We start from the raw sequence: 27,981 nt of genomic DNA, 5'->3' as shown, positions 1-27,981 counted from the left end.
CCTGTTTAGTGTCCAGGTGTGGAGTGGAGCTCGTTGTTGCTGTCTCTGTGTGAAGAAACTGTAAGTTTGCTTTTTGTTTCTACTCTGTAATGTTTGGACCTGATGTTCAACTCTCATTCCAGGACAAAATTTATGTGTTTGAAGACAAATCCACGGTATTATAGATTATTGATTGATTGAATCGACACTGATTATCAGTCAGTAACTTAGCACTGAAACATTGGTTACTGTGATGAACAGTTTAAATAGATCTGTATGAAACTTTAGAGCCATCAAACACTAATCATTGGTCAGATAGATCATTGCGCTTCTTTTAACTGGAAAAATTACATAAACTCAGTTTGTTCTAAAAAATGTCAGCGTTCATATATCTGCCTGTGGAGGATTTGACTTGAGTCATAATATGAAGCAAAGTGTTTGGACTCTGCAGCTTTTGTGTTTTTAATCAGTGGATCTCAATTTTCTTTTAGCATTTGAAGCTTTGAACCATTAATAGTTGGTCAGTGTGTGTCTCTTGTGTTTCTAGTTTCTTGTCTTTGGGCTGTTTTGTCTAGGACTTTGAAAATTTGTTCCTTGTGAGTTTTCGGTCTGAATGACGCTACTTGATGTTATTCGAGTTACTCATATAAAGTTTAAGATCACCACAAAACACGCAGTCAGATACACAAAAGAACACGAATCAGTCAATTTTTAACCATTAATAGCAATAGCATAATATTTATAATAAACTAAGAATAATTTGTTATAAAGTCCTTCTACATCAGACAGTCAGTGAAGCCAGTTTGTTGGAAATGTTCAGGTGCAAAGATGTAAAACACTTTAACCCTTTAGAGCCGATCGGAGCGGACACGCTCTGTTTTGCGTTACTATTTTTAAATCCCAGTAGCACTGCAACCACGTAAGCTAGCGCAAAAATTTTTTTTGCATATGAAACCAGAGGAGTTGTACTTACATCTTATGCCATCAGCTTGTCCTAGGTCACGGTTTCCTTCCACATAAAGCTTTGTAAAAACTGCATAAAAAGCACTTGCAGGAACAAAAACATAATATTCCAGAAACACGCTTTGCCGATCCGATCAGCTGTTCAAAACACTTCCTATGTTGGAATAGACGTCAGCGCGAACTTTTGCATTTCCGCCATTACCTGCCCGAAACCGGAAGTGACGTCATTTTCACGGAAATGTAGTCTTTTTTACCATCAGGGCCTCAGGGCCTATACTGGTCTTTTTAAAAGTTATGTTTGACTTTATGAGTTTCTGTGTCGTTTCTGGGATGCTTAGGACTCATATTGCACTGCTGGAAATATTTTATTTTGACGCATATGCTGCTTTTTTGCAAATTTGCACTATAATATTTATTTTCGTTTTTCCTGCAGTGTATAGAAATTGGTGTATGTCACGGTCCGGGTCAGCGGCCGTGTGAAGAGTGGAAGGAGGACTCAAACGCAGCACTATTTCAGACGTGAAGGGTGATTTATTGACAATACTGAACATAAAGAGGAGATGGCAAACAGAACTAAGGACGAACTAAACTGGGAGAAACTACACAAAGGAGTGGCAAACCTGAACATGAAGGGAGAACAGCAGGGAGAGCACGCAGGGGAATTCACCGGGTATGAACACAGACGACGCGACGAGGAGCAGAGGAAAACACACACTATAAGTACACAGAGAGACACTGGGAAATCACACACAGGTGGGGGATACAGCTGGACCTGATTAACCTGACAAGACAGGGGAACACTAACACCAGGGACCAATAGAGGGAGCACAAACCCAGAACCCAGTACCTAAAATCCCAAAACACAAACCATCCCAAAACAGCCACGAATAATAATGAAAGTAATAACAATAAAGAACACAAACATAAAGTCACTGAGTCATGGTCGCAGGACCATGACAGTGTATTTCAAAAATAAAACTATGAAGACACTCAAAATAAATTTCCTGTGGTGGGAAACTATTTTGTGCAACTTTTTTTGTAGTTACAGTTTTGAGGGATAAGCCTCTTAAATTTCTCTAACTAGAAATATATGTTAAAAAACAAAAACGATTTTCAATTTTTTTGTAGTTTATCGCTTTTTTTTTGCAATTTATGTAATTACTATGCACTTCATGCATGTATATTATTAAAATTTAGGCTGTAATGGTTGTATTGATGTATAGCAACTTGAAATGCTCCCAAAAATGGCACTACAACTAGGGTTGCCAACTCCCTGAAAAATAAATAAGGGACACCTCGTGGCCAGGGCCGGGCGACCCAGTTGTCTTCACCCTTCCCAGTGTGGTGAATTTTCTAGCTCTTTTTTTGTGTGTGAAATTTTTTTTTTAACCATTTGACTTGAAGTTGATTTAAGTAGATGCATATTCTATTCTTTGTGATATGAACACATGTGAAACAAATGATCATTTAGACATTTATTTTTAGCTCAAAATGACAATATTAACACAGTAAAACAGGTCTCTTTCTTAAACAGAAGCTTGTCATGCTTAACTTTTGAGAATATAAGTAAATCTTTCTTTAAAAGAACTCTGTCCTGCTTAACTTAAAATAATAGAAAACAATAGAAAGAAAAACATTCTTGTAACAGTGCACATTTAGTGCATTTAGTACAATTGGCTTCAGTTGAGGTATTATTTCAGCTTTTCTAATGCTAATCAGCTGCTCCTGTTTGTAAACCCACTTGTTCCCATGATTACGCATCTTAACTCATCATCATTATTCATCTATGTATTACTTTTATGTATTAGTCATCTATTTGTTGTAATCATCTATCCTTGCAGTTGTTTATTACACAAAATAAGTTATATTATCACACTTCTGGCCACATAGCGCTGATATTCACTGCACATGTCCATATTAACTTTTTCCAGCCAGGTGTTTTCCTTTTCCCATTCTTCCCTTTCTCTGAGGGGAACAAACATTGCTGCTCTAATGCTGGGCTCACACTGTGCGGTTTTAGGCCCATTTTGAGCTGACTTTTGAGTCGTGCGACCGTTTTGGTGATCGGACCGATTTTGTCCTCTATCGTGCGTCGTGTAGTATACATGGGGTAACGAGAAGCGATTAACACCTCACGACCAGCTCCCGATCATCAATCGCTCGTGAGGGTGTCACCACAGCCGCTCACACTGCTCACGCGCAAACACATAAACGTCGGGGAAAAAGACGGAGCAGCACGACTGTGCAGCGTGTGATCTGGACACAAGCAATGGAGGCACAACTTGTAGAACTTTGGAAAGCTCATCCGAGCCTTTTCGATGTGGCATCACAAAATTATCACGACCACAACAACCGTGAAAATAGTTGGATTTACATTGCTGCTCAATCACATCTGCCCGATCAGTGATTTTATTTATTTATTTATTTTACCATCCCAGCCTTGCCGTAATGGTCCATTTGATTCACCTTTTATTGTTTATTTTATTTTCACTTGCTGAATACGGGACAGACTTGACTGGGAGAAAGAAGGGGAGAAAGAAAGAGGGAAAGAGAAACAGCTGAGAAGAGGGACGGGGGAGAAGGGCAAAAGACAAAAACCAACAGAACGGGCAGAGAAAAAAAAATGCATATATCAATCACCTGGATCACCTGTTGAGAAAGAAAAAAGAGAACAAGCAGAAGAAAACAAGAGTAATAGAATAAACAACATCACAATGATATATGGGAATATGACAGTAAATACTAAATATTAAACATTATTGTGCAGCACATAAGATCAACAGAACACAGTGTGCTTTGAGGTAGGAGCCAAAAAGGGTGTAGTTTGTGGGTGTGATCACCCGTGTGTACACCTGTGAGCATGGACGCGCTTGTTTTTAAAAGGTTCCTTCATGTAATGATCTGCTAGAGGGTGTGGGGGGGGGCCACAGCCCCGTCCTCCAGGGCATGAAGCAGGTATGGAGGAGATCAAAACTCCAGACATCCAGAGGCCCCCAGAACACAAGAGACCAAGGAAGACCAACAGAGGGGCAGCCGCGCCACTGTCCCAGAAAGAGCTGAGGAGAGTCCCAGATGAGGGCTCACTCAGCAGCCGCGGAGCAGAAGCCAGGGGGAGTTGCAGTGACGCGCCCGTGAGCTCCGCCGGCAGCCAGCTGTGCCTGAGTGACCGAGCCCCAGGCCGAGAGGTCGGGGGCACCCCACCTCCGAAGTGGCCCGAGCGAGCCCCAGGCTCCAGGCCCCGATAAGCGGCCGCCAAGGAGTGAGCCGGTGTGTACCTGGACGCCCATCCCCGGACACAAAGAACCACCAACGCACCGATGTCTGAGGGAGTCCGCCACTGGTAGGGGAAGTGGTGGTGGTGGTGGGGGGAGATAGGCCTTCTAATCTTGGAGGGCCTGAGATGTCCCCATAGAGGTGGCGTCTGATACCCAACCTGACATATAGACACAGACATACAGGCACACACAGATACAAACATCCATTCCCACCCTCATGCTCTCATATGCACTTAGCTGCCCGATCAGTGATTTAGCAAAGTTTATGGTGGTGGTGTGTGTGTCTGTGTGAGTGAAAGACAGAGGGAGAGAGAGTGACAGATTTTCTGTTATAACCTTAATTTTATGGACGCACAGTGTGAGCTCTCAGGTCGCATCAGAGCATCAGGCGGTATAGTGTGAGAGTACATCGTGACCTACCAACTTCTAACCCCTGCAAGTCAATCATGCATTGTGAGCCGGAGCTGAATAATGCGACTGAAAAAAATCGCACAGTGTCTGCCCAGCTTTAGGTGTACTGTCGTCCGAGACTTGCACCGCAGTCTCGGCGTTTGTTTCCCTGTTGGCCATGCTTCTTGTTGTGGTCATTTGTTGTCTTGTCTAGTTGTCGGTATTTTCTCCGTAAGCGACCTTTCCTCGACCAATGAGATGAGCGGTAATCTGAATTGTCATAATCGAATTGTCATAAGTGTGCTGTCAGCTCATTGGTCACAAAGCAGGGAATTATGTTTTCAAACAAAGCGTTAATTCCATTAAAAGTTATAGACTACTTTTGATTCTCACTGTATTACGGGACAAAGTGCGTCCCTTATTAGCTCAATATGGGACGTGTACTTTTGTTTCTAAATACGGGATGATTCCGTATTTTAAGGGACGGTTGGCAACCCTATCTACAACATGTAAAAATATAATATAAGCTCTGGCGGACTTGGTTCTATGGTAGGTCTTAAAGGGTTAAATTCCTCGTTTTCCTTAGACTGTTTGAATTCAGTGTGTCAGAGAAACAGAAACCTGGAGGTGTGTTCATGACATGACATGAATCCTGATGTCAGAGAGAAACTTTAGATTATTCAGCAGAGCTGATGTGGGACTGAGATCTGCATCAACATGAATGTTACATGTATGAAGTTCACATGTTAAACTACGACAGTCACAGATATCATGTGTGGACATCATGTGATCCTAAAGTGTCTTAGTGGCCATAAAAGAGCTTTAATTCATACTGAGGTCAGAGTTTGCAGTGAGCTGACTGTATCACACTCAGAGCTGTTCGTAATGTTCAGTCATTGTCTTGCGTTTTGTGTTTCGGAATGACTTAAATTTCTAAGTCAGCAGGTGAGATCATGTTTCTGTGATCGCTGCTCTGGATCATGTGACCTTTTTTCTAGGTTACATGACAGGTCAGAGGTCAGCGACTGTAACTCAGTTACTTCTGTTAATGTGAACTCACGGAGTGTTTGTGATTTCAGACTGACTAAAGTCCACAAGAAGATGATGATGGAGAAAGAGGAGGACAGAGCAGAGTCTGCAGGATTCAGCTGTGAAAGTGACGACTCCAGAGATAATCCTCCAGACTTCAGTACTGAACCTGGACCAACGAGGTCAGAGAGCTGAACTCACTGAGTAACAGAAATAATTCTGCACTGACATTATAATTAGTGTTGATTCTGGTTGAATTTCTGACTGTGTTTGTCAGCTGAGAGGAAATGAAAATGAATTTCTAACAAAACTCAGTTTTGTCCAGTTTTCCTGTAAAAAGTTGAACTCTAATCTAAGAGGACTGTTACTGACAGGAAACAGCTGCATTATCTGCAGTCTGTGTGATCACAGCTGCTTCAATCATGTTTGTGTCTGCAGAGGTCAGAGGTCACAGTCTGCAGGGTCCAGCTGTCCGTCTGTGAGGAGTGACTGGTCCAAACCTGAAAATCCAAACGTCAGTGGTGAACCTGGACCAACGAGGTCAGAGAGCTGTGATGACTCCTTTACATGTTTGTCTTTTCCTGGATAAATATGACCTGAAACATCCTTAGATTGTTACAAAGATTCATTAAAAAGAAAACAATGAAAGAGAAAAGATCAAAATATTATACTTGGTTATTTGCTGTTTGAGGACAGTGATGCTCATGTCTGTGGGGAAAGTGCGTACTGAGTAGTGTTGGGCAAGTTACTTTGAAAAAGTAATTACTTACAGTTACAAGTTACTTCATCAAAAAATTAACTTAGTTAATAACTGAGTTACAAGATTCTAAAAGTAATTACTTGAAAAGTAACTATAGCGTTACTTTAAAAAAACGTTTAACCCTCTGGGGTCCAGGGTGTAATTGGACATTTTTAATGACTTTTGAGTGGTTATATTTATTTATTTATTTTTATTTATCTATATTTCACCTTTAAAAACTTTTTATTTGGCTTGTTTGGTATCATTCTTTTCAGCACAACCTCATGTGTCTGAATTTACAGTTATGTTTTCATTTTGAATCTAGAATCAGACAAAAAACTTAAATACGAATACAAAAAGTTATATTTTTGAATGTGACAACCAAAGCAGCTAAAGCCTGGATCATAATTGCTGCTGTTAATGAGACTGCCATCATGACAACACTGAACAACAGTGGTGTGGATGTTGTGGATAAATCCCACGATACTGATGCTCAGATTTAATCACAGGAAACAAAACCAGATGTTTCCTTCAGATTGTAACCTTTGGATTGGACGATGCAGATTCCAATAGAGAATAAATGTTGTTTTTCAGCTGTGAAAAAATAATCAAATTTTCTGGATGGTTTGCTCTGGCAACCATCAAATCTATACTTGTGAATCAGATTGCTAGATGGAGAAGTGTGATTGGTCACTCCGGAGAACACATCTCCGCAGCTCCAGAGTCCAGTGGCCATGTGCTCTACACCACTGGACCATTGTGCTTGGTGATGTCAGGATTGAATGCAGCTGGTTGTCATGGAAACCTATTTCATGAAGCTTTGTTCTTGAACTAATCTGATGGCCAAATGAAGTAGTGATAGGCTCTGCAGAAACTTTGCACTTCAGTATCCACTGACTCCAAAAAAATAATCTCTCCATTGAACATTTCTTGTGATTTCCTGCCTATTTGGAGCTAAAAGAGGCGACCAAACATATGAGATATCAATGGAAAGCCCAGGATATCCTCTATCTAGTACATCAGGATTTAGTATGGCAGCTTGTCTGTGAAGGTTCTCAGTCATCCAGGTCATCGTAGTCAAAGGAGCTTGCAAAGAAAAGCGTCTGGACTTCTTTAAGTTACTTGAAGACGTTTCACCTCGAGAGGTGAAACGTGAAACGTCTTCAAGTAACTTAAAGAAGTCCAGACGCTTTTCTTTGCAAACTCCTTTGACTAGTATGGCAGCTTGAATAACTCAAAAGATATAGATAAAAAAAACAAATGTCCATTACAGATCACATTAATGTATAGGCTGGTTCTCAGAAGGATATTGTGTATATGAAGTAAATGTCAGGAGAAAGCAAGACAGACACAAAGCAAACAAGTAATTGTCGTCAAAGTAACGTAAGAAAATGTTTTAGAAGCACCAAACAAACTCAAACTGACATGAACGATCAACAGTTACAAAAATGTTTAGAGTTGCTGCACAAAGTTGTCACAGGAGATACTGTCAGCAATGTTTCATAAATGTCTTTGATCTCATAGATGTTTCGTACTGCAATGACTGATCTTCTAAAACATGTTTTTTTTTCTTTACTTCATGGATACAACTCATTCAAAATATATGTAATAATGTTTAAAAATTATGAAAAAAATTTTGAAAAAAAATGATATAATCTTTCATGTTGTCCTTTGAGAATAAGTTTCTAAAATAAAATTTTGAAATCTGTAGTTCTAGTTTAACAGTTGTAGTTTGATAGCAGAGACCAGAGCTCTGAAAATGATTGTGGTGAAGCTTATTCTGAAATATTTAGTATCCTTGAAGATGTCCTGGAGCCTTCATCTCACAGCTGCTGAACAGAGATGTCTAGTCTTATTAGTTTAACTCAGAGAAAAACTTGTCCTGATCAAAATGAGGTTGGGGGAAAAGAATATGAGAATTACACACCTAACTAATAAATGATTAAATAGATTAAGAGAAGCTACTGGAGCCAGTGTGGACACAGCGGCTGGTCACCAGGAGAACCTGGAGACGCTACAGAAGCTGATCTGTTAATGTTCCCTTTGATTGTTTCCTTTCCTCAGTCTTTCTTTCTTCTCCTCCTTCCTTGGAATTGTTGTGTGGTTTGACATTAGGACCAGTGTGCAGTGTGGGTTTCCCTCAGACTGAGTGGGAGAGGGTTGGCCCACTGCATGACCCCCTGACTCTTACCGAGTCAGCGGTGGGTTGGTTGTAATACTTGAGAGTGGGAACAGCGATCGTCTCCTCTCGCTATGCCAGCCCCTCAATACCAGTTTCTGACCACATTTCTGTTGCATATATGCTAACAATGCTAATGTTAAAGGCTGCATTATCAGAATCAGAATCAGAATCAGAATACTTTATTGATCCCTGGGGGAAATTATTTTTTGTTACAGTGCTCCATTTTAAACCAACATTAAGACAAGACAGACAATACGCTAACTAAGAATAGTACAATATATACATATATATACATACATAGATACATAAGTCACTTATAAATAAATAGTTGGAAAAGAAACATGTGTAGTTGTAGCAGCAAACAGTGTGTTAAGTGGATGCGTTGTACAGGGAGATGGCCACAGGCAGGAATGATTTCCTGTGTCGTTCAGTGGTGCTTTTCGGTAATCTCAGTCTCTCACTGAACGAGCTCCTGTGACTGACCAACATGTCATGGAGTGGGTGGGAGGTGTTATCCAACATTGTCTTTATCTTGGACAGCATCCGCCTCTCCGACACCACCTTGAGGGAGTCCAGCTCCATCCCCACAACATTGCTGGCCTTACGGATCAGTTTATTAAGTCTGTTGGCATCTGCGACCCTCAGCCTGCTCCCCCAGCATGCAACAGCATAGAGGATCGCACTGGCCACCACAGACTCATAGAAAATCCTCAGCATTTTCTGACAGATGTTGAAGGACCTCAGTCGCCTCAAAAAATAGAGACGACTCTGGCCCTTCCTGTAAAGTGCTGTGGTGTTTTTAGCCCAGTCCAGTTTATTGTCAATGTGTACTCCAAGGTATTTATAGTCCTCCACAATGTCAACACTGACCCCCTGGATTGAAACAGGGGTCAAGTGTTTCCTGGTCTTCCTGAAGTCCACGATCAGTTCCTTGGTCTTTGCCACGTTGAGCTGCAGATGCTCAACCAATGCTCAGCTGTGTTGTTCAATAATAAGAAGCAACAAAGGCAAAGATGTTTGGACTTCTGTTTGATCCTGCAGCTGGAGCAGCTGTCAGAAACCACATCTCTAATGTGGCACCGAGTACAGTCTGACTGACAGCTGGGACACCTTTTACATTCATTCATGTTTTAGCTGCTTAGAGTTTATGCTGGAGGGGTACCTGCTCACCTTGGATATGTTTCTGTAACTAATCAGTTACTTCTGTAAAGTAATCACAATTATTAACTAAACAAAGATAATCTGTATACACTGACTGGAAAACATGAAGGATATAAACAGCACCCTCCAAAGGAAGGCTTTTACTGTGAAGTCTTTGCGGGAAATGTGCAGTCACAGCAAACTGCAAGCAGATTGCTGAATGTTTAATGAGAAAGGCAGACAGAAAATGAGTTCAATAGTGTTGATGAAATCAATGAATCATCACTTTGTTTCCAGATTGAATGCTCTGACCCACAGGACTTCTGCACCATCTTTTAAATTTGGATATTTTGTGCAAAAGTCAGTAAATGATTTTAGTGATAAAGAAATGTGTTCACAGAGAGAGGAAGAACAGTGGCGTTTGTGAGGAGGAGCAGCTGCCCTGCTGTGCTTTGTGCCAGGACGTCCTGAAGGATCCAGTCTGTACCAGCTGTGGACACTGGTTCTGCAGACAGTGCATCTCCTCATACTGGGACCAGTCTGCTTCATCAGGAGACTCCTCCTGTCCCCAGTGTGGAGAAAGATCCAGAACCAGAGCTGGACTGCAGACAGCCAGTCAAAGCAGCTGTGTCCAAAGTAAGACTAAACATCTGTCTGCTGATGGACTCGTTTCTGAAAACTGGACTTTTTGTTGTGTTGTTCACACATTGAAGAGTTTTCTTTCTGTTTTTCTTTCTTTCAGCAGTTGTTGGTCTGCAGGAGCTTTTAGATGAACATAAGATCAGTCTGAGGAGGAGATGTGAACGTGTGGCAGAAGGATGTGATGAAACAGGAAGTAGAACCCTCCTCAACAGGATCTATACTGAGTTCCACATCACAGAGGGACAGAGTGAAGAGGTTCATACCCAACATGAGGTGAGGCAGCTGGAGACAGCTTCCAAGATGGACGCCCTCCATGGCATTCCAATCAGGTGCCAGGACATCTTTAAAGCCTTACCTGACCAACAGAGACCCATCCCCATCAGAGTGGTTCTGACTAACGGCGTGGCTGGTGTTGGAAAAACCTTCTCAGTGCAGAAGTTCACTCTGGACTGGGCAGAGGGCTTGGAGAACCAACATGTCAGTGTGGTGGTTCTGCTTTCATTCAGGGAGCTGAACCTGATCAGAGATGAGCAGTACAGTCTTCTGGAGCTGATCCATGTTTTCCATCCAACATTACAGAAGGTCACAGCAGAGAAGCTGGCTGTCTGTCAGCTTTTGTTCATCTTTGACGGCCTGGATGAAAGCAGACTTTCATTGGATTTCACCAACAGGAAGCTGCTGTCTGATGTTACACAGAAGTCATCAGTCAGCCAGCTGCTGACAAACCTCATCCAGGGGAATCTGCTTCCCTCGGCTCTCGTCTGGATAACTTCCCGACCTGCAGCAGCCAATCAGATCCCTCCTACATGTGTTGACAGGATAACAGAACTACGAGGCTTCACTGACGCCCAGAAGGAGGAGTACTTCAGGAGGAGATTCAGTGATGAAGAGCTGTCCAGCAGAATTATCTCCCATATGAAGACATCCAGGAGCCTCCACATCATGTGTAGAATCCCAGTGTTCTGCTGGATCACTGCTACAGTTCTGGAGCACATGTTGACTACAGAGGAGAGAGGAGAGCTGCCCAAGACCGTGACTGACTTGTACTCACACTTCCTGCTGGTTCAGACAAAGAGGAAGAAGAACAAGTACGATGAGGGACATGAGACAAGTCCACAGGAGCTGACGGAGGCTGACAGGGAAGTTCTTCTGAAGCTGGGGAGGCTGGCGTTTGAACATCTGGAGAAAGGAAATATGTTCTACCAAGAAGACCTGGAACAGTGTGGTCTGGGTGTCACAGAGGGCTCGGTGTACTCAAGAGTTTGTACAGAGATCTTCAAACGAGAGTGTGTGATCTTCCACAAACCAATCTACTGCTTTGTTCATCTAAGCATTCAGGAGTTTCTGGCTGCAGTCTACATGTTCCACTGTTTCACCAACAGGAAGACAGAGGTGGTGGAGAACTTCTTATGTCCCCAGGTGGGAAACTTCATCTGGGATGAGGAGGAAGAGTATGAAGATGATGATAGTGATACTGATAATTATAGTGATGATGAAGGATTGGTGAATGATTACGTGGATCCAAGAGAGGTCTGGGACCAGAGCACTATGATGAGAACGCAGATGATTTACTTCCAAAAGATAACTTCTATGACCAAGAAGCTTTTTGGAAGGGATCTCCGATCATACGATGCATTTCTGAACAGAGTCATGGAGAAATTCCTCCAGAGTAAAAATGGCCACCTGGACCTGTTTGTTCGCTTCCTTCATGGCCTCTCTCTGGAGTCCAACCAGAGACTCTTAGGAGGTCTGCTGGGTCAAACAGTGATCAGTACAGAAATCATCCAGAGAGTCATCAACAACCTGAAGATGATGAACAGTGATAACATGTATCCTGATAGAAGCATCAACATCTTCCACTGTCTGATGGAGATGAACGACCTCTCAGTACATCTGGAGATACAAGAGTTCCTGAAGTCAGAGAACAGATCAGAGAAGAAACTCTCTGAGATCCAGTGCTCAGCTCTGGCCTTCATGCTGCAGATGTCAGAGGTGGTTCTGGATGAGTTTGACCTTCGGAGGTACAACATATCAGAGCAGGGACAACTGAGACTGATTCCAGCTGTGAGGAACTGCCAAAAGGCTCGGTGAGTCCAGATGTGATCATTAACACACTTTATTAGTGTAGATTAGTAGTTTAGTTCTTCAGATGTACACAGTAACTCTCATTAGTTGGAGTTTCTCAGATAAAATTATATTTTCTGTTTATCAGGAAATGTGTATGTGCATTATCCTGCATTGGTAGTCATATGCTGTGTATTGTAGACTCACTTCTACATGTAGTTCATGTGTTGTGTCATTTGGGGGCAGTATTTTAAATCTGCGGCTGCTGTTGTTGGTCATTCAGACGCTCCTGTTATAGAGAAGACAGAAATAAGAATCTTTGTAGTGAAATGAACTATAATGTTAAAAATCGTGACAGAGAAAAAAAAAGAAAGATAAAATGAGCTAATCATTTCTTTTTTTAGTTCACTTGAAATCAGATATGATATCAGCAGCTCTGAGTTCAGTTGTCATTATTGTCCAGTGATGAGATTTCTGCTCCGTTTGGTAACAGTTACCACATTTTTCCTGCATGTCAAATTGAACAGTCGTACCTGACAGCAGCAGGTAGCAAACAAAGATCAGCTTTCTCCGCTGGAACTCTTCACTGAGCTGAACTCATTCAAAATGTTCTGGAGTCAGATTCAAAACAGGAAACAGTCCAAATGTCTGACTTTGGATCAGATCTGACTGACAGACCGTGAACATTATGGAAGCCTTAAAGTGATGCCATCTTCCCTCCTTCATCTGCACATTAAAGCCAAACAAAAATGCTCATTAAAAGTCTGCAGGTCTGAGAGAGACTGAGTCATTGTGTCATGTCAAACACAGTAAGAGGAGCTGAAGCACAGATGTAAAGAGCAGACGTTCATCAGATTGTGACGTCACTCCGTTTTGTCTTCATGTACATTCAGTCTATTTATAATGCAGAATTTCCTCTTTTATAATAACACATTTTATATTTTCTAATCACAGACTGACTCAGTGTCGACTCTCAGAGACTCAGTGTGAAGTTGTGGCCTCTGCTCTGAAATCCAACCCCTCCCATCTGACACAACTGGACATGAGTTTAAATGACCTGACGTTTTCAGCAGTGAAGCTTCTCTGTGCTGGACTGGAGAGTCCCAACTGTCGACTCAAGACTCTGAGGTGAGTTCACTGACAGCAGATGTTCTTGTTTTTCTATATTTCAGATCTTTGATTGATGTTCATAAATGTTCAGGATGTTGTCATGTAATTAATATACTCTTAGTGCTTGTTTTCTGATTATATTGTTTTATGTACTTTAATAATGAAGGGTTGTAAAGCAAGGCCACTTGTGACTCACAAACTAAGTGCTCAGCCAGACTGAAAAACAGGAAGTTAGTATAGAGCTATACTAGCATATTAATAAATACAGGAAGCCAGACAAAAAAGAGGAACTTGTACCATATAAGCAGTGTTTGTATCATCATCATCATCATCATCATTGTTTATTTATATAGTACTTTAAAAACACGCAAGGATGACCAAAGTACTGAACAATAGAAACATAATAGTTACCATAAGAATAATAAATACGATAAAATAATGAATAAAGCAAAAACAATAAAATACAAGTTAGTCAACCACAGAGTCAAAAGCCAGTGAATACAAATGTGTTTTCAATCTGGATTTAAAAACCATCACTGATGTCGATTGCCTAATGTGAAGAGGAAGATTATTCAAAAGCGTAGGAGCCACAATGGAGAACGCTTGGTTTCCTCTCAGTTTCAGCCGTGATTTGAGGACTGAGAGCAACCGCTGCTCAGCTGACCGGAGCGAACGAGTGGGGACATAGGGCTTCAGCAAATCAGACAGATACACAGGTGCCAGACCAATTAAAGATTTAAAAACCAATAAAAGAACTTTAAGATGAATCCTAAATTGAATTGAAAGCCAGTGCAAGGAGGCCAGGACCGGAGTAATGTGCTCAAATTTCCTTTTACTAGATAAAAACCGTGCCGCAGCATTTTGTACTAGTTGCAGGCGTGTCAGATTTTCCGGTCCAACCCTTATTAAAAGGGACTTACCATAATCCAAGCGTGAGGTTATAAAAGCGTGGATAACAGTCTCCTTGAAAGAAAAGGTTTAACCTTCGACAGACGCCTGTCATTAAAATTCGTTCATTAAAATTTAAAAAGTTTTGAGCCATCCATGACTTAACATCACTAAGGTAATCAAGCAGGAGTCTAATTTGGGAGCTATGAGAATGACTGAAAGGAAAATAAAGCTGGCAATCATCAGCATATAGATGAAATGCAACTTTGTGTTTACGAAAGATCCCACCCAGTGGCAGGAGATATAAGGAAAACAGTAATGGCCCAAGAATAGATCCCTGTGGTACACCCCATGACAGAGGGGCCACAGAGGACGATGACGAGCCCAACTTAACACAGAAGCTCCTGTTTGAGAGATATGATTTTATTCACAGGAGTGCCAAGCCAGAAAGGCCCACACAATGCTGTAATCAAGAGATCAGAAGGTCGTGATCCACTGTGTCAAATGCAGCAGTCATATCTAGTAGTATAAGCACTACGTGTTTACCACAGTCCGTCGCTACCAGGATATCGTTTATAACCTTTATAAGAGCTGTCTCTGTGCTATCAAACGGCCTAAAGCCGGACTAAAAAAATTCAAACATTTGAGAGTTGTTTAGATAATCCATCAGCTGAGTGTGAACAACCTTTCCCAAGATCTTACTCAGAAAAGGAAGTTTAGAGATGGGTCTAAAATTTGACATTACTGAAATATCTGAGCCTGGCTTCTTAAGTAAGGGATAAATAATTGCATGCTTAAAGTCACTTGGTACTTGACCTGACAAGAGGCTGGTATTGATTATGTTCAGAATATGTGGTCCAACAGTAGGAAACACCTCTTTCAGAAAACGGGGATGAACGACATCATTCGGAGAACCGCATGGTTTAGCAGTTAACACAAGCTTCTCTAGTTCAGGTAGAACAATTGGTTGGAAAGCAATAAGAAAATTTAAACAGGGAACATGCACAGCCGGGCCAACAGAAGATAAAATTATTACACCTCAGAAGATTGCAAAAGAACATGATCCTCTGCATTCAGTACAGAATTAATGGTATTATACAGAACACGAAGGTTATGTGAATTAACAGCAATAAGTTGTGAAAAATAGGAGTTTCTGGCGGTCTTTACTGCCCTCTGATAAGCTTTCCAGCTCGTCTTAAGAGCTTCCAGAGAAATGTACAGCATGTCCTTTTTCCATCGTCTTTCACATCTCCTACATTCTCTTCTAATGGCTCGAGTAAAATCGGTTAGCCAGCCCTTGGCTAACCGATTTTACTCGAGCCATTACTTGGGTTTACACTACCTGAGTCTTAGAGGTGCAACAACATCAAGGGCAGATTTACAAACAGAGTCCAGGTGAGATAATAATCTATTTACGGAGGACGACTCAGAGGGACTGGACACAAGTTGTTCAAATAGTGTTGGAAAATCCTCAGTAGTATCTGAGCCGAAGGCACAATAGCATCGCATAGGTGCAGCCGGTTTAACAACAGGACTAAGAGGAACAACGTCAAATAGAATGGGCATATGGTCAGAGAATACAGCATGCGCCACATGTAAGATACAGACAGATAATCCATATGATAACTCCAAATCCAATGTGTGACCACGTTCTTGAGTGGCACATTTATCAGATTGAACAATATTAAAAGAGTTCACCAGGTCCATGAATTCCTTAGCCAGGGGTTTCCCTGGGCAACAGACGTGTATATTAAAATCACAGAGTAGCAGGACCTGGTCATACCGAGATGCACAGTCAGCGAGAAACTCTGAAAACTCAGATAAAAACTCCTTGTTATGTTTAGGAGGCCGATAAACTATTGCACACAGCAATGAAGGCGAGTGGCCCAGTTCACACAGGCAAAGTTCAAAGCTGGTGTGACGTGTCCATGAGGATAGTTGCTTAAACTCAAAGTGTGATTTAAAAAAACAGCTAACCCCCCGCCATGACCAGAAGCTCTTGGAGCACTAAAATAAGCACAGCCAGCGGGCAGCAGTTCAGAAAAAACGCTTAACTCACCGGGTGAACTCTAGGTTTCAGTCAAACAGAGGAAATCCAATGCATGGGAAGAAAAGAAATCCTTCAGGATGAAGGTCTTATTCGCCACCGATCTGGCATTAAACCCAACCTGAGGGGAGCTGGAAGACATGTCAGTGAAATTAAGAGTCAGGGGATGAGGGGAATGACCCGCCAATTTCCAGAGGCGAGGTCACTGAGGCAGTTAAACAACTCCTTGGTGGCAGAGCCCCTGGTGTTGATGAGGTCCGCCCCGAGTTCCTGAAGGCTCTGGATGTTGCAGGGCTGTTCTGGTTGACACGCCTCTATAATGTTGCATGGAGATCAAGGGCAGTACCCCTGGGCACCCCGTGGTGGTCCCCATCTTTAAGAAGGGGGACTGGAGGGTGTGTTCCAACTACAGGGGGATCCCACTCCTCAGCCTCCCTGGGAAAGTCTATTCCAGGGTGCTGGAAAGGGGAGTTCGTCCGCTAGTCGAACCTCGAATACAGGAACAACAATGCGGTTTTCGTCCTGGATGATAGGTGTCAATAGGAAATTGTACTTAAAAGTCAGTAATTTTTTTAATTATATAAGTTTGTATATGGTAGAATACTGCATGTAAACATTAGTGTTTAGTTGGTGGCATAGTGAAAGAATGTCTCATCCTAGGGGGCCTGTAACACTTCAAGGTGTTTTAGCGTCCACCCCCACATCCTGGGAGCATGGGGAGAGGTCGTACCTTGTTTTATTGTTTTATTGTTTTAACGTAGCTATGTCTGTTTTAGTCTAACTGCCTTTTGTTTAGATGAACTGCTGGACTTCTTCACTGTGTTACCCAGGGTGAACCATCTAGGGTGAGGGGGAGACTACCCTCTTCCTGACCAAGGATGTTTCCTTTTGTGCTTTTATGTTATATGACCCTTTGATCAGCAGCACCACACACACACACACACACACACACACACACACACACACACGTACACCTCCACATTCTAATGTAAAGAACAAACGCTCACTGAAGTATAAATAAAGGCCGGGGCAGTTCCTCAGCACGAGTCTCAGTTCTGGAGGCTGCCCTTGCTAGCAAGAAGTTCTGTGTGTTTTTCTTCTCTGAGTCTTTACTGAAGAAGTGTTTTAGAATATATTTCTTAACAATAGGTTTGTTGCTTGAACCTATTCGCTGGTACGTTGAAGACAATGTAATTGCACAGCAAGCAAGACACGAGTAGGCAACGTTCTTTCTGTTTCACGTGCACAGGAGAGAACTGAACAAACGCCGTTCCTTCGCTTGACCCCAGTTGCTCTGGTCCGCTCTCCCGTAACACTGCTCTTTTATTGTGGTTACATGAATATGCATAGGTTCATTAACATATGACATATACATACACACAAAGAGTACCTTGCCTGTGGTTTTGTAAGTGTGTGTGTGTGTCAGAATGTGAACCTGTGAAGACTCCCCAGAGCTGGTGCCAGGAGTCTAGCGGTCCGTCTAAACCAGGGGTGCCCAATCCCGGTCCTCGAGAGCTACCGTCCTGCAGCTTTTAGATGCATTCTTGTTCCCACACACCTGAATCAAATGAATGGCTTGTTATCAGGCCTTTGCCAAACATGATGGCATGCTGAAGAGATCAAACCATTTGATTCAGCTGTGTTGGAGTAGGGATGCATCTAAAAGCTGCAGGATAGTAGCTCTCGAGGACAGGGATTGGGCAGGCCTGGTCTAAACAAAAGACTCTTATACTTAACCAGATACAGAGTAGGTGTCCTCCTATACCATAAATCAGTAAGAGCAGATATAACCTCTCTCCTGACCTTAAGTGTGTGTGCATGCCAGAGCATTCTGGAATGCACACAAAGTTTGCAAACTATTAAGGATCAAACCTCTACCAATCTACAACTGATTATAAAACTCTAAGCATATATGGGTAGATATTTCTAAGCATAAATGACAATCAACAATACAAAACCTAACACTGGACCAGCTCTCTATCCTCTCAAGGATACTGTAGGGTGCATGGGAGTTTGCCCAACCAGTCTACATATATTTTGTGGACTTGGAGAAGGCATTCGGCCGTGTCTCTTGGGGTGTCCTGTGGGAGGTACTGCGGGAGTATGGGGTGTCTGGCCCATTGCTACAGGCCATTCGATCCCTATACAACCGTTGCAAGAGCTTGGTTTGCATTGCTGGTAATAAGTCAGACTCATTCCCGGTGGGTGATGTGCTCCCCCAAGGCTGCCCTTTGTCACCGATTCTGTTCATAATCTTTCACTTTGGTAGCTTCAGAATCTCATCTCTACTTTTTGCGAATGATTTGGTTATGTTGGCTTCATCAAGTGAAGGCCTCCAGCTCGCACTGGAACGGTTCGCAGCCGAATGTGAAGCAGCGGGAATGAGGATCAGCACCTCCAAATCTGAGGCCATGGTTCTCAGCCGAAAAAGGGTGGAGTGCCCACTCCGTGTCGGGGATGAGTTCCTGCCCCAAGTGGAGGAGTTCAAGTATCTCTGGGTCTTTTCCGTGAGTGATGGGAGAAGGGAGCCAGAGATTGACAGACGGATTGGGGCTGCGGCTGCAGTAATGTGGACGCTGCACCGGTCTGTCATGGGGAAGAGGGAGCTGAGTGTAAAAGCGATGTTCAGGAGCTGTGTGTAGTGACCGAAAGAACAAGATTGCAGGTACAAGCGGCGGAAATGAGCTTCCTCCAAAGGGTGGCTGGCCTCTCCCTTAGAGATAGGGTGAGAAGTTCTGCCATCCGGGAGAGGCTCAGAGTAGAGCCGCTGCTCCTCCACATCGAAAGGAGCCAGTTGACATCTGACAAAGATGCCTCCTGGGCGCCTCCTAGGTGAGGTGTTGGTGAGGTGAGGCATGTCCCACCGGGAGGAGGCCCCGGGGCAGACCCAGGACACACTGGAGAGATTATACCTCTCGGCTGGCCTGGGAACGCCTTGGTGTTCGCCCGGATAAGCTGGAGGAGGTGGCTGGTGAGAGGGAGGTCTGGGCATCTCTGCTTAGGCTGCTGCCCCCACGATCCGGCCCCGGATAAAGCGGATGAGGATGGATGGAATTATAAATGTTTTGACCACTATGAGTAGGGTTTTCTCTGTTCTATCATGGCGATTAAAGAATAGGGTTTTAATAATGTGTCTGAAGATAAATGTGAAGAAATTTGAGTCCTTTCAGAAATGTTGTGTCTTTCCAAATAACTGAACAACAGTTTTTCCTTTTTGCTCCAAATAGAAGTGACATACTTGATCAGGGTTCATTTAAAGGCTGACAGAAGCGGGGTGGTGATGGAGAGATGTTTGACAGGACAGTTTTTCAGCCTCCACAGGTTCATGTTGTGCTCCATCAGTCAGTGAAGATCAGGTCAGTACTGATGAGGCTGTAGAGTGTGTGAGTGATGAGAGTGAGGCTGCTGAAGATCTGATGATAGCAGATAAAAACCGGCTGCAGAGACTTTGAGCTTCTGTGGAAGCAGAGAGAGAGAAAAGAAAGACATGAATGTCAAAGCTAACAAAGGTGAAGTTTGGAGCTGTGATGATGTTCATGGTATCAGAAGCTGATATGGCTGCTTAAGACAACCCAGGTTAGGTGTGTGTTAAAGCAGAGGAACACAGTGCAGCCTAACACAGGCCCAAACATGACAACAAAGCAGGATTCAGGCTCTGTGAAACGATTTCAAACAGAAGCTGGAGAAGAGAAAGGACTCTGTTGGAATGACTACAGAAAGAAGGCAGCCGAGACCAGTGTTTCCATGGAGCCCAGTCTAACATTCATTTATACACTAACGCACAGAAGTGAATGGAAAATGAATCCCTAGTTTCAAATGTAGAAATAGTTCTCAGTTCATTTACAGAGTTTAATACAGTTCATGATCAAATGAGAAATGTTCCAAACAGCAGCTGAGAAGAAATCTTCATCAAAAAGTTGAATCCAAGATGCATTTGAATGCAGCGTGAGCAGTTCACTGCCTAACCCCATAAAGACTGTCGGTCTGAATTTTTCTTTATTTCTATTGGCTGTCAGTGAGATTTGTGATGGACCCTCGCCACCTGAGTTTGAATGATCAGCTTCTTTTCCTTCTTCAATAATTAGTCATACAGGACACACAGTGTGTCTACAGAAAAGCTGAAATCATTATGGAGGCCTCACTGGAATATGGTAATGAAATAAAGCAGTTTGAGCTTTTTCATGAGTGGAAATCCATTGTGATTGTGAGCTGCTACAGCCTCCAGATTAGCCAGCAGCTGATCCTGCTCAACATTTTCTCACCAACTTTAATGGAAGTGTGATGTTTTCAGCTGGAGTGATGGTGAGGGTGGCCTCCCTCTCCTCTCCCTCTCCTCTTCTTCTTCTCTCCACCACCATCATCAAGTTTGCTGACGACACCGTCGTGGTGGGCCTGATCTCTGATAACAACGAGACGGCCTACCTGAAGGAGATTAGGAATCTGGAGAACTGGTGCCAGAGGAACAACCTCCTTCTAAACGTCAGTAAGACAAAGGAGCTGATAGTGGACTTCAGCACTAAGCAGGAGAGGAACTACCAGACCCCCGTCATCAACGAGTGCCCAGTGGAGAGAGTGGACAGCTTCAAATACCTCAGAGTTCACATCACGCAGGACCTGTCATGGTCCTGTCACATCAACTCCGTGGTGAAAAAGGTCCGTCAGCGTCTCTACCACCTCAGACGCTTGAGAGACTTCCAACTACCCTCCAAGGTGCTCAGGAACTTTTACTCGTGCACCATAGAGAGCATCCTGACGGGAAACATCTTAACCTGGTTCGGGAACAGCACCATGCAGGACAGACGAGCTCTACAGAAGGTTGTGCGGTCAGCTGAGCGCACCATCCGCTCCGAGCTCCCTGACCTGCACTCAATCTACAGCAGGCGGTGCTGGACCAAGGCCAGGAAGATCGTGAAGGACCTCAGCCATCCCAACAACAGACTGTTCTCTCTGCTGAGGTCAGGAAAGCGATTCCGCTCCCTGAAGACCAACACAGAGAGACTGAGGAGGAGCTTCTTCCCGCAGGCGATACGGTCTCTCAATCACACCACCACACAGTACTGACCCACACATATGGTTCTTACACACACACTGGACTTTCTGGACATTGTTTTCACTTCATCACTTAAATCACTGCTGCTGTTATTGTGTATATGCTGCTGTTATTGTGTATATATTTATTTATATTTCTTCATACATTCTTATATAGTTCTATATTGTGTATTTTGTTGTACAGTTATTTTATTTTCAACTTTAATTTATATATTTTATCTTATTTCTTCCCAGTTAAATTTACCCTTCATTCTAATTTGTGTTGTACAGTTATTTCATTTTTAACCTTAATTTATATTTTATTCCTTCCTAGTTAAATTTACCCTTTTTAATTTTTCATATTTATTTCCTATCTTATTCATAGTCTTTTCTTTTTTTCTTTAGGTCACGAGCAGTTGTCCAAGCATTTCACTACATATCGTACTGTGTATGACTGTGTACGTGACAAATAAAAATTTGAATTTGAATTTGATTTGAATTTCTTCCTCTTTCATTTGTAAAGCCACTTCTGCTGCTTTTATTCATTTGGAAGTCACATAGCTGAGTTTGGGAGATGGTAACATATTGAAAAAAATCACATTTGAATTTCCAATAAAGGACTCCACAGCGTTGAGTAAAAATAATGACAGTAGATGTTTATGTGAAAGCAATAGAAACAAATTTGTGTCTGATGTTCTTTCACTGTTGCACTTTGGTCTTGTTAAGGGTTCAATATTGAGAACGAGAGTATAAACAACCATGGTCCAGAAGAGCTTGGTCAAACAATTGATTTTAATGAACACACGTGGTGAGATGTACACTGCATAACATCAGCTGTAGATCTCCCCCCAAAAAGACACTTCAGATTGCTTTTGATTCATCAGGGTTAACGTAGTTTCACTTCCTGGATGCAAAGCATGCTCTGCAAACCTACAGTTTCCTGTCAAGATTTTTAGGCCCAGACTATACTCAGAGTTGGGCCTTTCTTTTATAATGCAATATAATCTGCATATAAACATTTAAGATTATGAAAAGTATTCAAAAGCATTTAAGATTATAGATTCAACTCAACAGTTTAAAGTGGTTATAACTGCACCTGTAATAAAGGCTAATTGGGTGCCAATATGTTTAAACATCTGAATACAATATCAATGCTGTAGATTATATTATTAATGCAAGGGTAATGATAATGATTATGAACAGTAGCAGGAAAATATTTCTCTAATCTCCACAGTCTCTATGTGCAGCTGGCTGTGAGACCAGTGCTCAGGGACCGTCTACAGTGTTGTTAGTCCAGGTCAGAAGATGACTTGTTGGAATGAAAAGGAGCTTGTAGTTTGTCTACTTTAATGATGTGACTGGAAAAAGGTGTTGGACTTAAAATATGTCCATTTCTTCCTAACTTTACTTTTAAAGGTGAAGCCATGTGGTTCCTGGAATGAAAAACACGACTTTTTCATGTTTTTTGTGATAAATTTAGGACTTTAATTTGAAAATGCAGAGATTTATCTTTTGTTGTGTTTGTTTGAAGGTGCTTCTTGTTGGCTTCAGCTTTTTTGAGTTTCCACTTTCTAAACTTCTACATTCTGAACCTTCTTCAGCTCTGAACAGATGATGAAACACTGAATGATTTCAAGCACATACTTTGTCTAATAAACTTACATTTATTCTTCATACAGACTGGGGAGCTGTGGTTTGTCAAAGATCAGCTGTGATTATCTGGCAGCAGCGCTGAAGTCTAACCCCTCCCATCTGAGAGAGCTGGACCTTAGAAACAACAACTTGCAGGATTCAGGAGTGAAGCAGCTGTGTGGTTTTCTGGAGAGTCCAGGATGTAGACTTGAAATTGTGAGGTCAGTCACCATGTTTGTATGTAGTACACTTAACCTGTGTTTCCATATGCTAGGAACTTCCTGTTGTTCTAAGGAGGACTGGAAAATGTGTGAAAATCTCCCAGTCAGTTCACAGCACACTTCAATCATTTTCCTCCCATGTCTTATGCTGATTCAGTGTCACATTCATCTTTGGTCCTTGTTCTGCATCCCCACCATGGACTTCATTCCTTTCCAAGCCAGCCTTGAGTGTCCTTTATTCAGCTCATCCTCTGCTTTACTTTTAAATAATAATTTTGTGAATTTTAGTGATCCCTGTGGGGAAATATGTATGAAGCAGTGGGGAGCCACTAAGTAGGCACAGCGGGAGCAGTGAGTGCAGACGGTACCTTGTTCATGGGTACCTCAGGGTAGCCATTCAATGGATTCAAACAACCAACCTTCCGACAATGGAGCAATAACCTTGTCTACTGAGCTATCCCTGCCCCCCTTTTAGCTGCTTTATCTCTCTTTGAACAAGTTTATGTGCCTCAATCTTTTTCTTCTCTCCCTCATAACAAGACAGCTTCTTCTGCCTGAGAACATGTTGGAGTGATTTACTAATCCATGGCTGCTTATTGGGAAAATACTTCCTGTTTCCAAAGTAATCCCCATTTTTCCCCAGAAAGAAATGTAAGTAGAAATCGATGATCTAAGTGAGAACATGAGCCTTTAAAAAGTCCCAGTGGGTGCAGTCAAAGCAGTCCCTCAGTCCCAGTATAGAGTCTTTGGTCCAGACTGGAACAACTGTGTGCCCAGTTTGAGCTCTCTTCAGTCCTGTGATCTGACAGACCCAGAGGGGCCATCACATCACATTTAGAAGCTCCCCTAATGGAGCGACTACACACGTCTAATACTTAGTCTGTCTTGTTGGATCAACTGGAAGAAATGATTCAAGGACTTAGTCACAGAACAGAGATTTAAATCTCCAAACTCAAACTGGCGGCATCGGGGCATATAGTCTGAAAACTCTGCACAGTTTCCTGTTTGAAGCTGCTTCTTGTTGGCTTCAGCTGTTTGGAGTTTCCATTTTCTAAACTTCTACATTCTGAACCTTCTTCAGCTCTGAACAGATGATGAAACACTGAATGATTTCAAGCTCACACTTTGTCTAATAAACTTACATCTTTCATTCTTTATACAGATTGAGAAGCTGTGGTTTGTCGAAGATCAGCTGTGATTATCTGGCAGCAGCGCTGAAGTCTAACCCCTCCCATCTGAGAGAGCTAAACCTGTGGTTAAACAAGCTGCAGGATCCAGATGTGAAGCAGCTGTGTGACCTTCAGCAGAGTCCAGACTGCAGACTGGAGACTCTGAGGTCAGTAGCTTATTGATTGGAAACAAACACTTCCTGTTTCTGCCTTAATGGTCACTATAGTAACGGCTGACACACTCTGATCAAACACTGTCAACAGCCAATCAGCTCTCTGAAAAAAGCAGCACACAGACCAATGGCTGCATTCATTTCCAAGTTTAAAGCAGTGAAGAACACAGTCTGTAGGTGAGGAAGAATTTAGTGAGAGCAGATGTTTGGATGGAATTCCTCCAGTTAACAGCTGGAACCGTCCATCTGGATTGTTGGGGTTCCTTAAGAGCTCAGAGTTGAAAGACCAAGGCTATTGTGTTTTTACAATAACCTTGGTCAGACTGCTATACAAAACATAGAATACAAATGTTTCATACAGCATTTGTATTCTATTTTTATCCTATTGTATATAATATTTTATTTTGTTTTATTGTATATAGTATTTTATTTTATTGTATTATGTAAATTTGTGTACATTATCTTATTCTTATTCTATTCCAGTGTTCTCTAATTTTTGCTATATAATTTTGCACTGTCCACTTTCTATTGTAACAAAATAAATTTTCAACTTGTAGGACTAGTAAAGGTTATCTTATCTTATCGTATCGTATCTTGTCTTGTCTTATCGTATTCTAATGAATGAAAGTCCAAAAAAACATAGAAGTGAAAAAAATTTTCATCAACTTCAATAAAAATCCAAAGATTAGAAAAAGTGAAGCAACAATGAGTCCTAGTACAGTCCCAGCACTGAAGTCCCTGATGTGCTGCATCACTGACTGACAGCTGATGAAGAGTCTCTAAAAACACTCGTTTATCTCCTCTGCTCTTCCTTCTTCTCTCTGCAGGTGGAGCTGATGATGGTAAACAGGACGGTGAGAGAGGATGAGCTGTGTCCCGATTTGATTTTTTATTTGTATTTTTTAATGAAATATATGACATATACTCTCATATATACTATGTAATCAAATATACTTGTATACACCATACATATACATACACCTGAGTGTTTTATATGATGGAATCACTGAGCATTTAACCTACATGCTGAAATCACAAGACCCAAAGGTCAAATATGGAAGTCCTAGTACAATAATATTTGACCCAAAGGTCAAATATTATCTACAATTATATTAATAAAACTTTGTGCCATTTGCTTTGTGAACACATGTTGATCAATACTGTTTGAAACAATGTCTTAAGGCCAGCAGTGACTAGCCCAAACATGGGGTTAATTCAACTTGCCAATGCTAAAGTATGGGACCTCTTTTCTCTGCACTCATTTGTGCTTATCTATTTTGGCCCCACTGGGTATGCATCTGGGGTGCTGTTTTCTCACCTCAACCACCAGTAGGTGAGAAAATTTCTTTCTTAGCATAGATAGCAGTTTACTTCAGGTAAGCGCACCTAACAAAATTGTCGAATTGATTAACTTGAATTGACACTGCAACCTTCCACGCCATTCAAGTCACCATGTGTCCACCCAACGCGTAGTTACGTTTGTCAGGAGGTGAACGTCAGGTCACGTGGAAGGTTACGGCGTAAGTTACTCAGATTACTCACAGAAGTCTAAATCAACCGTCAGTCTGAGTCGAGTCAGCCGAGGTTCAGAACAGTGGATCCTCACATCGCTCATTCAGAGACTTCCTCAGGTGTTTGTGTGAGTACAGAGAGACACAGCTCTGCTTTATTCATAATAAATGGGCCTACAATCATTTTATAGCACAATCAAATGTACGAGTGTCATGTGACCTGGGGGAGAAAGATATAGAAGTCCTCCCTGACTGCGTCTACATCACAGCTCAGAGGTTCAAAGGTCTTAATGTCCAGCTTTATGTGATTAAATATGATCAGAGTGCTGAAACAGAACTTTTCTCTGTTTCCTAATAATAAAGAATTTTTATTGTTAATCAAAGATAAATGAGTCCTTTGTGAGAGGAGCAGGTCAGCAGGTTGGATCTAAGGTTCATGTTGAAGACTCCAGCAGAGACACTAGAGGGGGAACCTCAGTCCAACCTGTGAACCTGTCAACTGATTGTGTGATTTTTGGCTTCATCTGCTCATTGTTGCTGTGTTAGATGGTTCATTCAGTAGGATTTGGATGACATCACACTTCCACTGGAGGCCCAGCTGCTCTCCTGCTGGGGGATTATCATGAACACAGAACTCGGGGATAAGAGCATCTTTAGGCCTGGCTGACCTCTCCTCACTAAAGAGAAGAACAAACTCAGAGTAGCTTAGTTACATCAGTAGAGTTTAAGTCATCTGATTATTATCATTTGATTTTGCTAAACTGTTTTAATAAAGTTTCCTGTAATGAAAGTGTAAATTGTAAATTTTAAATCTTCTTCCACTGATCTGTGAAGTTGTCACTATATCAGTGAGTTCCAGCAGAAGCAGAAGGAAAGGATTCAGTAATGACTGAGCGTTTGGATTCAGGGATCAGTCCTGGAATCTGGACTGCTCTGATGATGCTCCTCCATCTAACTTATTCAATGAAATCATCTGTGTCATTTTCTCCTGCTCAGGGATCCACTCAAAGCTCAAATCCAAACCACTGAAGAAACTCTGCTGGAAAGAATTCAGCATTGATTTAAAAACAGTGACAGTTTATGAAATTAAGTCATCAAAATGATGCAACTTGCTTCAGATATTTAGGATGATGAACATTTCTGCCCTTTACTGAGGCCACTTTGTCCATTTAATGAAAGTGTCATGAACAGTTAGCTGTGACATCATCAGTAAGGAATAGTTATGGTGAAATCAAACTGTTTATGATATTTCATTGACAGCACTTTAAAGTCTGAAGGACGTCTTATTTTGTTGAATCCTGCTGTTGAGGGGACGAATCAAGCGTGTGCAGTTTGGGAAATGACAAATATGATATTGTACCATTTTAATCCTGCAAACATTTGTTTGATTTGATTTCTCATTGGAGGAGAAAGAAACACAGCAAAGAGCGTTTAAAGGCAGAATAACATAAGTCAAGACAGGATGGTGTTTAAAAAAGTCCACAGCTATGGAGTGGAGCTTGTTGTTGGTGTCTCTGTGTGAAGAAACTCTAAGTTTGCTTTGTTTCCTCCTTTAACAGTTTGTCTTTAGGAACTTCACTGTTTGTTCAGCTCATGTTGGATTTCTTCACACAACACACTGTGTGTGTTTGTATTAAAGTCAGTGTGTAATGTTTTCCTGGCTAGCATCAGCTGTGTGTCTTGAGCTGGGAGAGAAAGTTAACTGGTTCTTTATGTTCATGTAAACAGTTGGAGATAGAGAGAGGAACATGAGGGATTTTCTCGGTTTTCATACATGGAGTTCCAAAGTAGATGAAACA

The 27,981-nt window shown here is 42.0% G+C and overlaps 1 protein-coding gene across 3 annotated transcripts; it reads left to right on the top strand.

Moving 5' to 3' along the window:
* LOC146712812 (NACHT, LRR and PYD domains-containing protein 12-like) lies at window positions 1-27,836 on the top strand. 3 transcript variants are annotated; one of them, XM_085443800.1, is made up of 10 exons: window positions 1-60; window positions 1,376-1,612; window positions 5,687-5,818; window positions 6,075-6,176; window positions 10,098-10,333; window positions 10,443-12,426; window positions 13,358-13,531; window positions 23,156-23,329; window positions 24,492-24,665; window positions 25,499-27,836. In XM_085443800.1, exons 2-10 carry the CDS (start codon window positions 1,503-1,505, stop codon window positions 25,506-25,508), a joined length of 3,096 nt encoding a protein of 1,031 aa, XP_085299926.1. In that variant the 5' UTR covers window positions 1-60; window positions 1,376-1,502; the 3' UTR covers window positions 25,509-27,836. The 3 variants fall into 3 exon arrangements, with proteins under 3 accessions (XP_085299926.1, XP_085299918.1, XP_085299934.1); XM_085443792.1 differs by having other exon boundaries at window positions 10,440-12,426; XM_085443808.1 differs by lacking the exon at window positions 1-60 and having other exon boundaries at window positions 1,545-1,695; window positions 10,440-12,426.
* The last annotated feature ends 145 nt before the right edge of the window (window positions 27,837-27,981 follow it).

This window comes from Copadichromis virginalis, linkage group LG3, assembly GCF_057382275.1.
Source record: "Copadichromis virginalis isolate Kocher_CV1m ecotype Utaka linkage group LG3, C_Virginalis_male_GT1.1, whole genome shotgun sequence".
NCBI classification, from domain to species: Eukaryota; Metazoa; Chordata; class Actinopteri; order Cichliformes; family Cichlidae; genus Copadichromis; species Copadichromis virginalis.
Note: the sequence above shows the minus strand (reverse complement) of the source record. Positions and strands in the feature narration are given on the sequence as shown.

Coding starts and splice junctions, on each gene's coding strand:
- LOC146712812 (XM_085443792.1), top strand. CDS start 1,503: ATGGCAAACAGAACTAAGGACGAACTAAACTGGGAGAAACTACACAAA. Junction 10,334..10,439: donor TCAAAGCAGCTGTGTCCAAA/GTAAGACTAAAC, acceptor TCTTTCTTTCAG/CAGTTGTTGGTCTGCAGGAG. Junction 13,532..23,155: donor TGTCGACTCAAGACTCTGAG/GTGAGTTCACTG, acceptor TTCTTCATACAG/ACTGGGGAGCTGTGGTTTGT.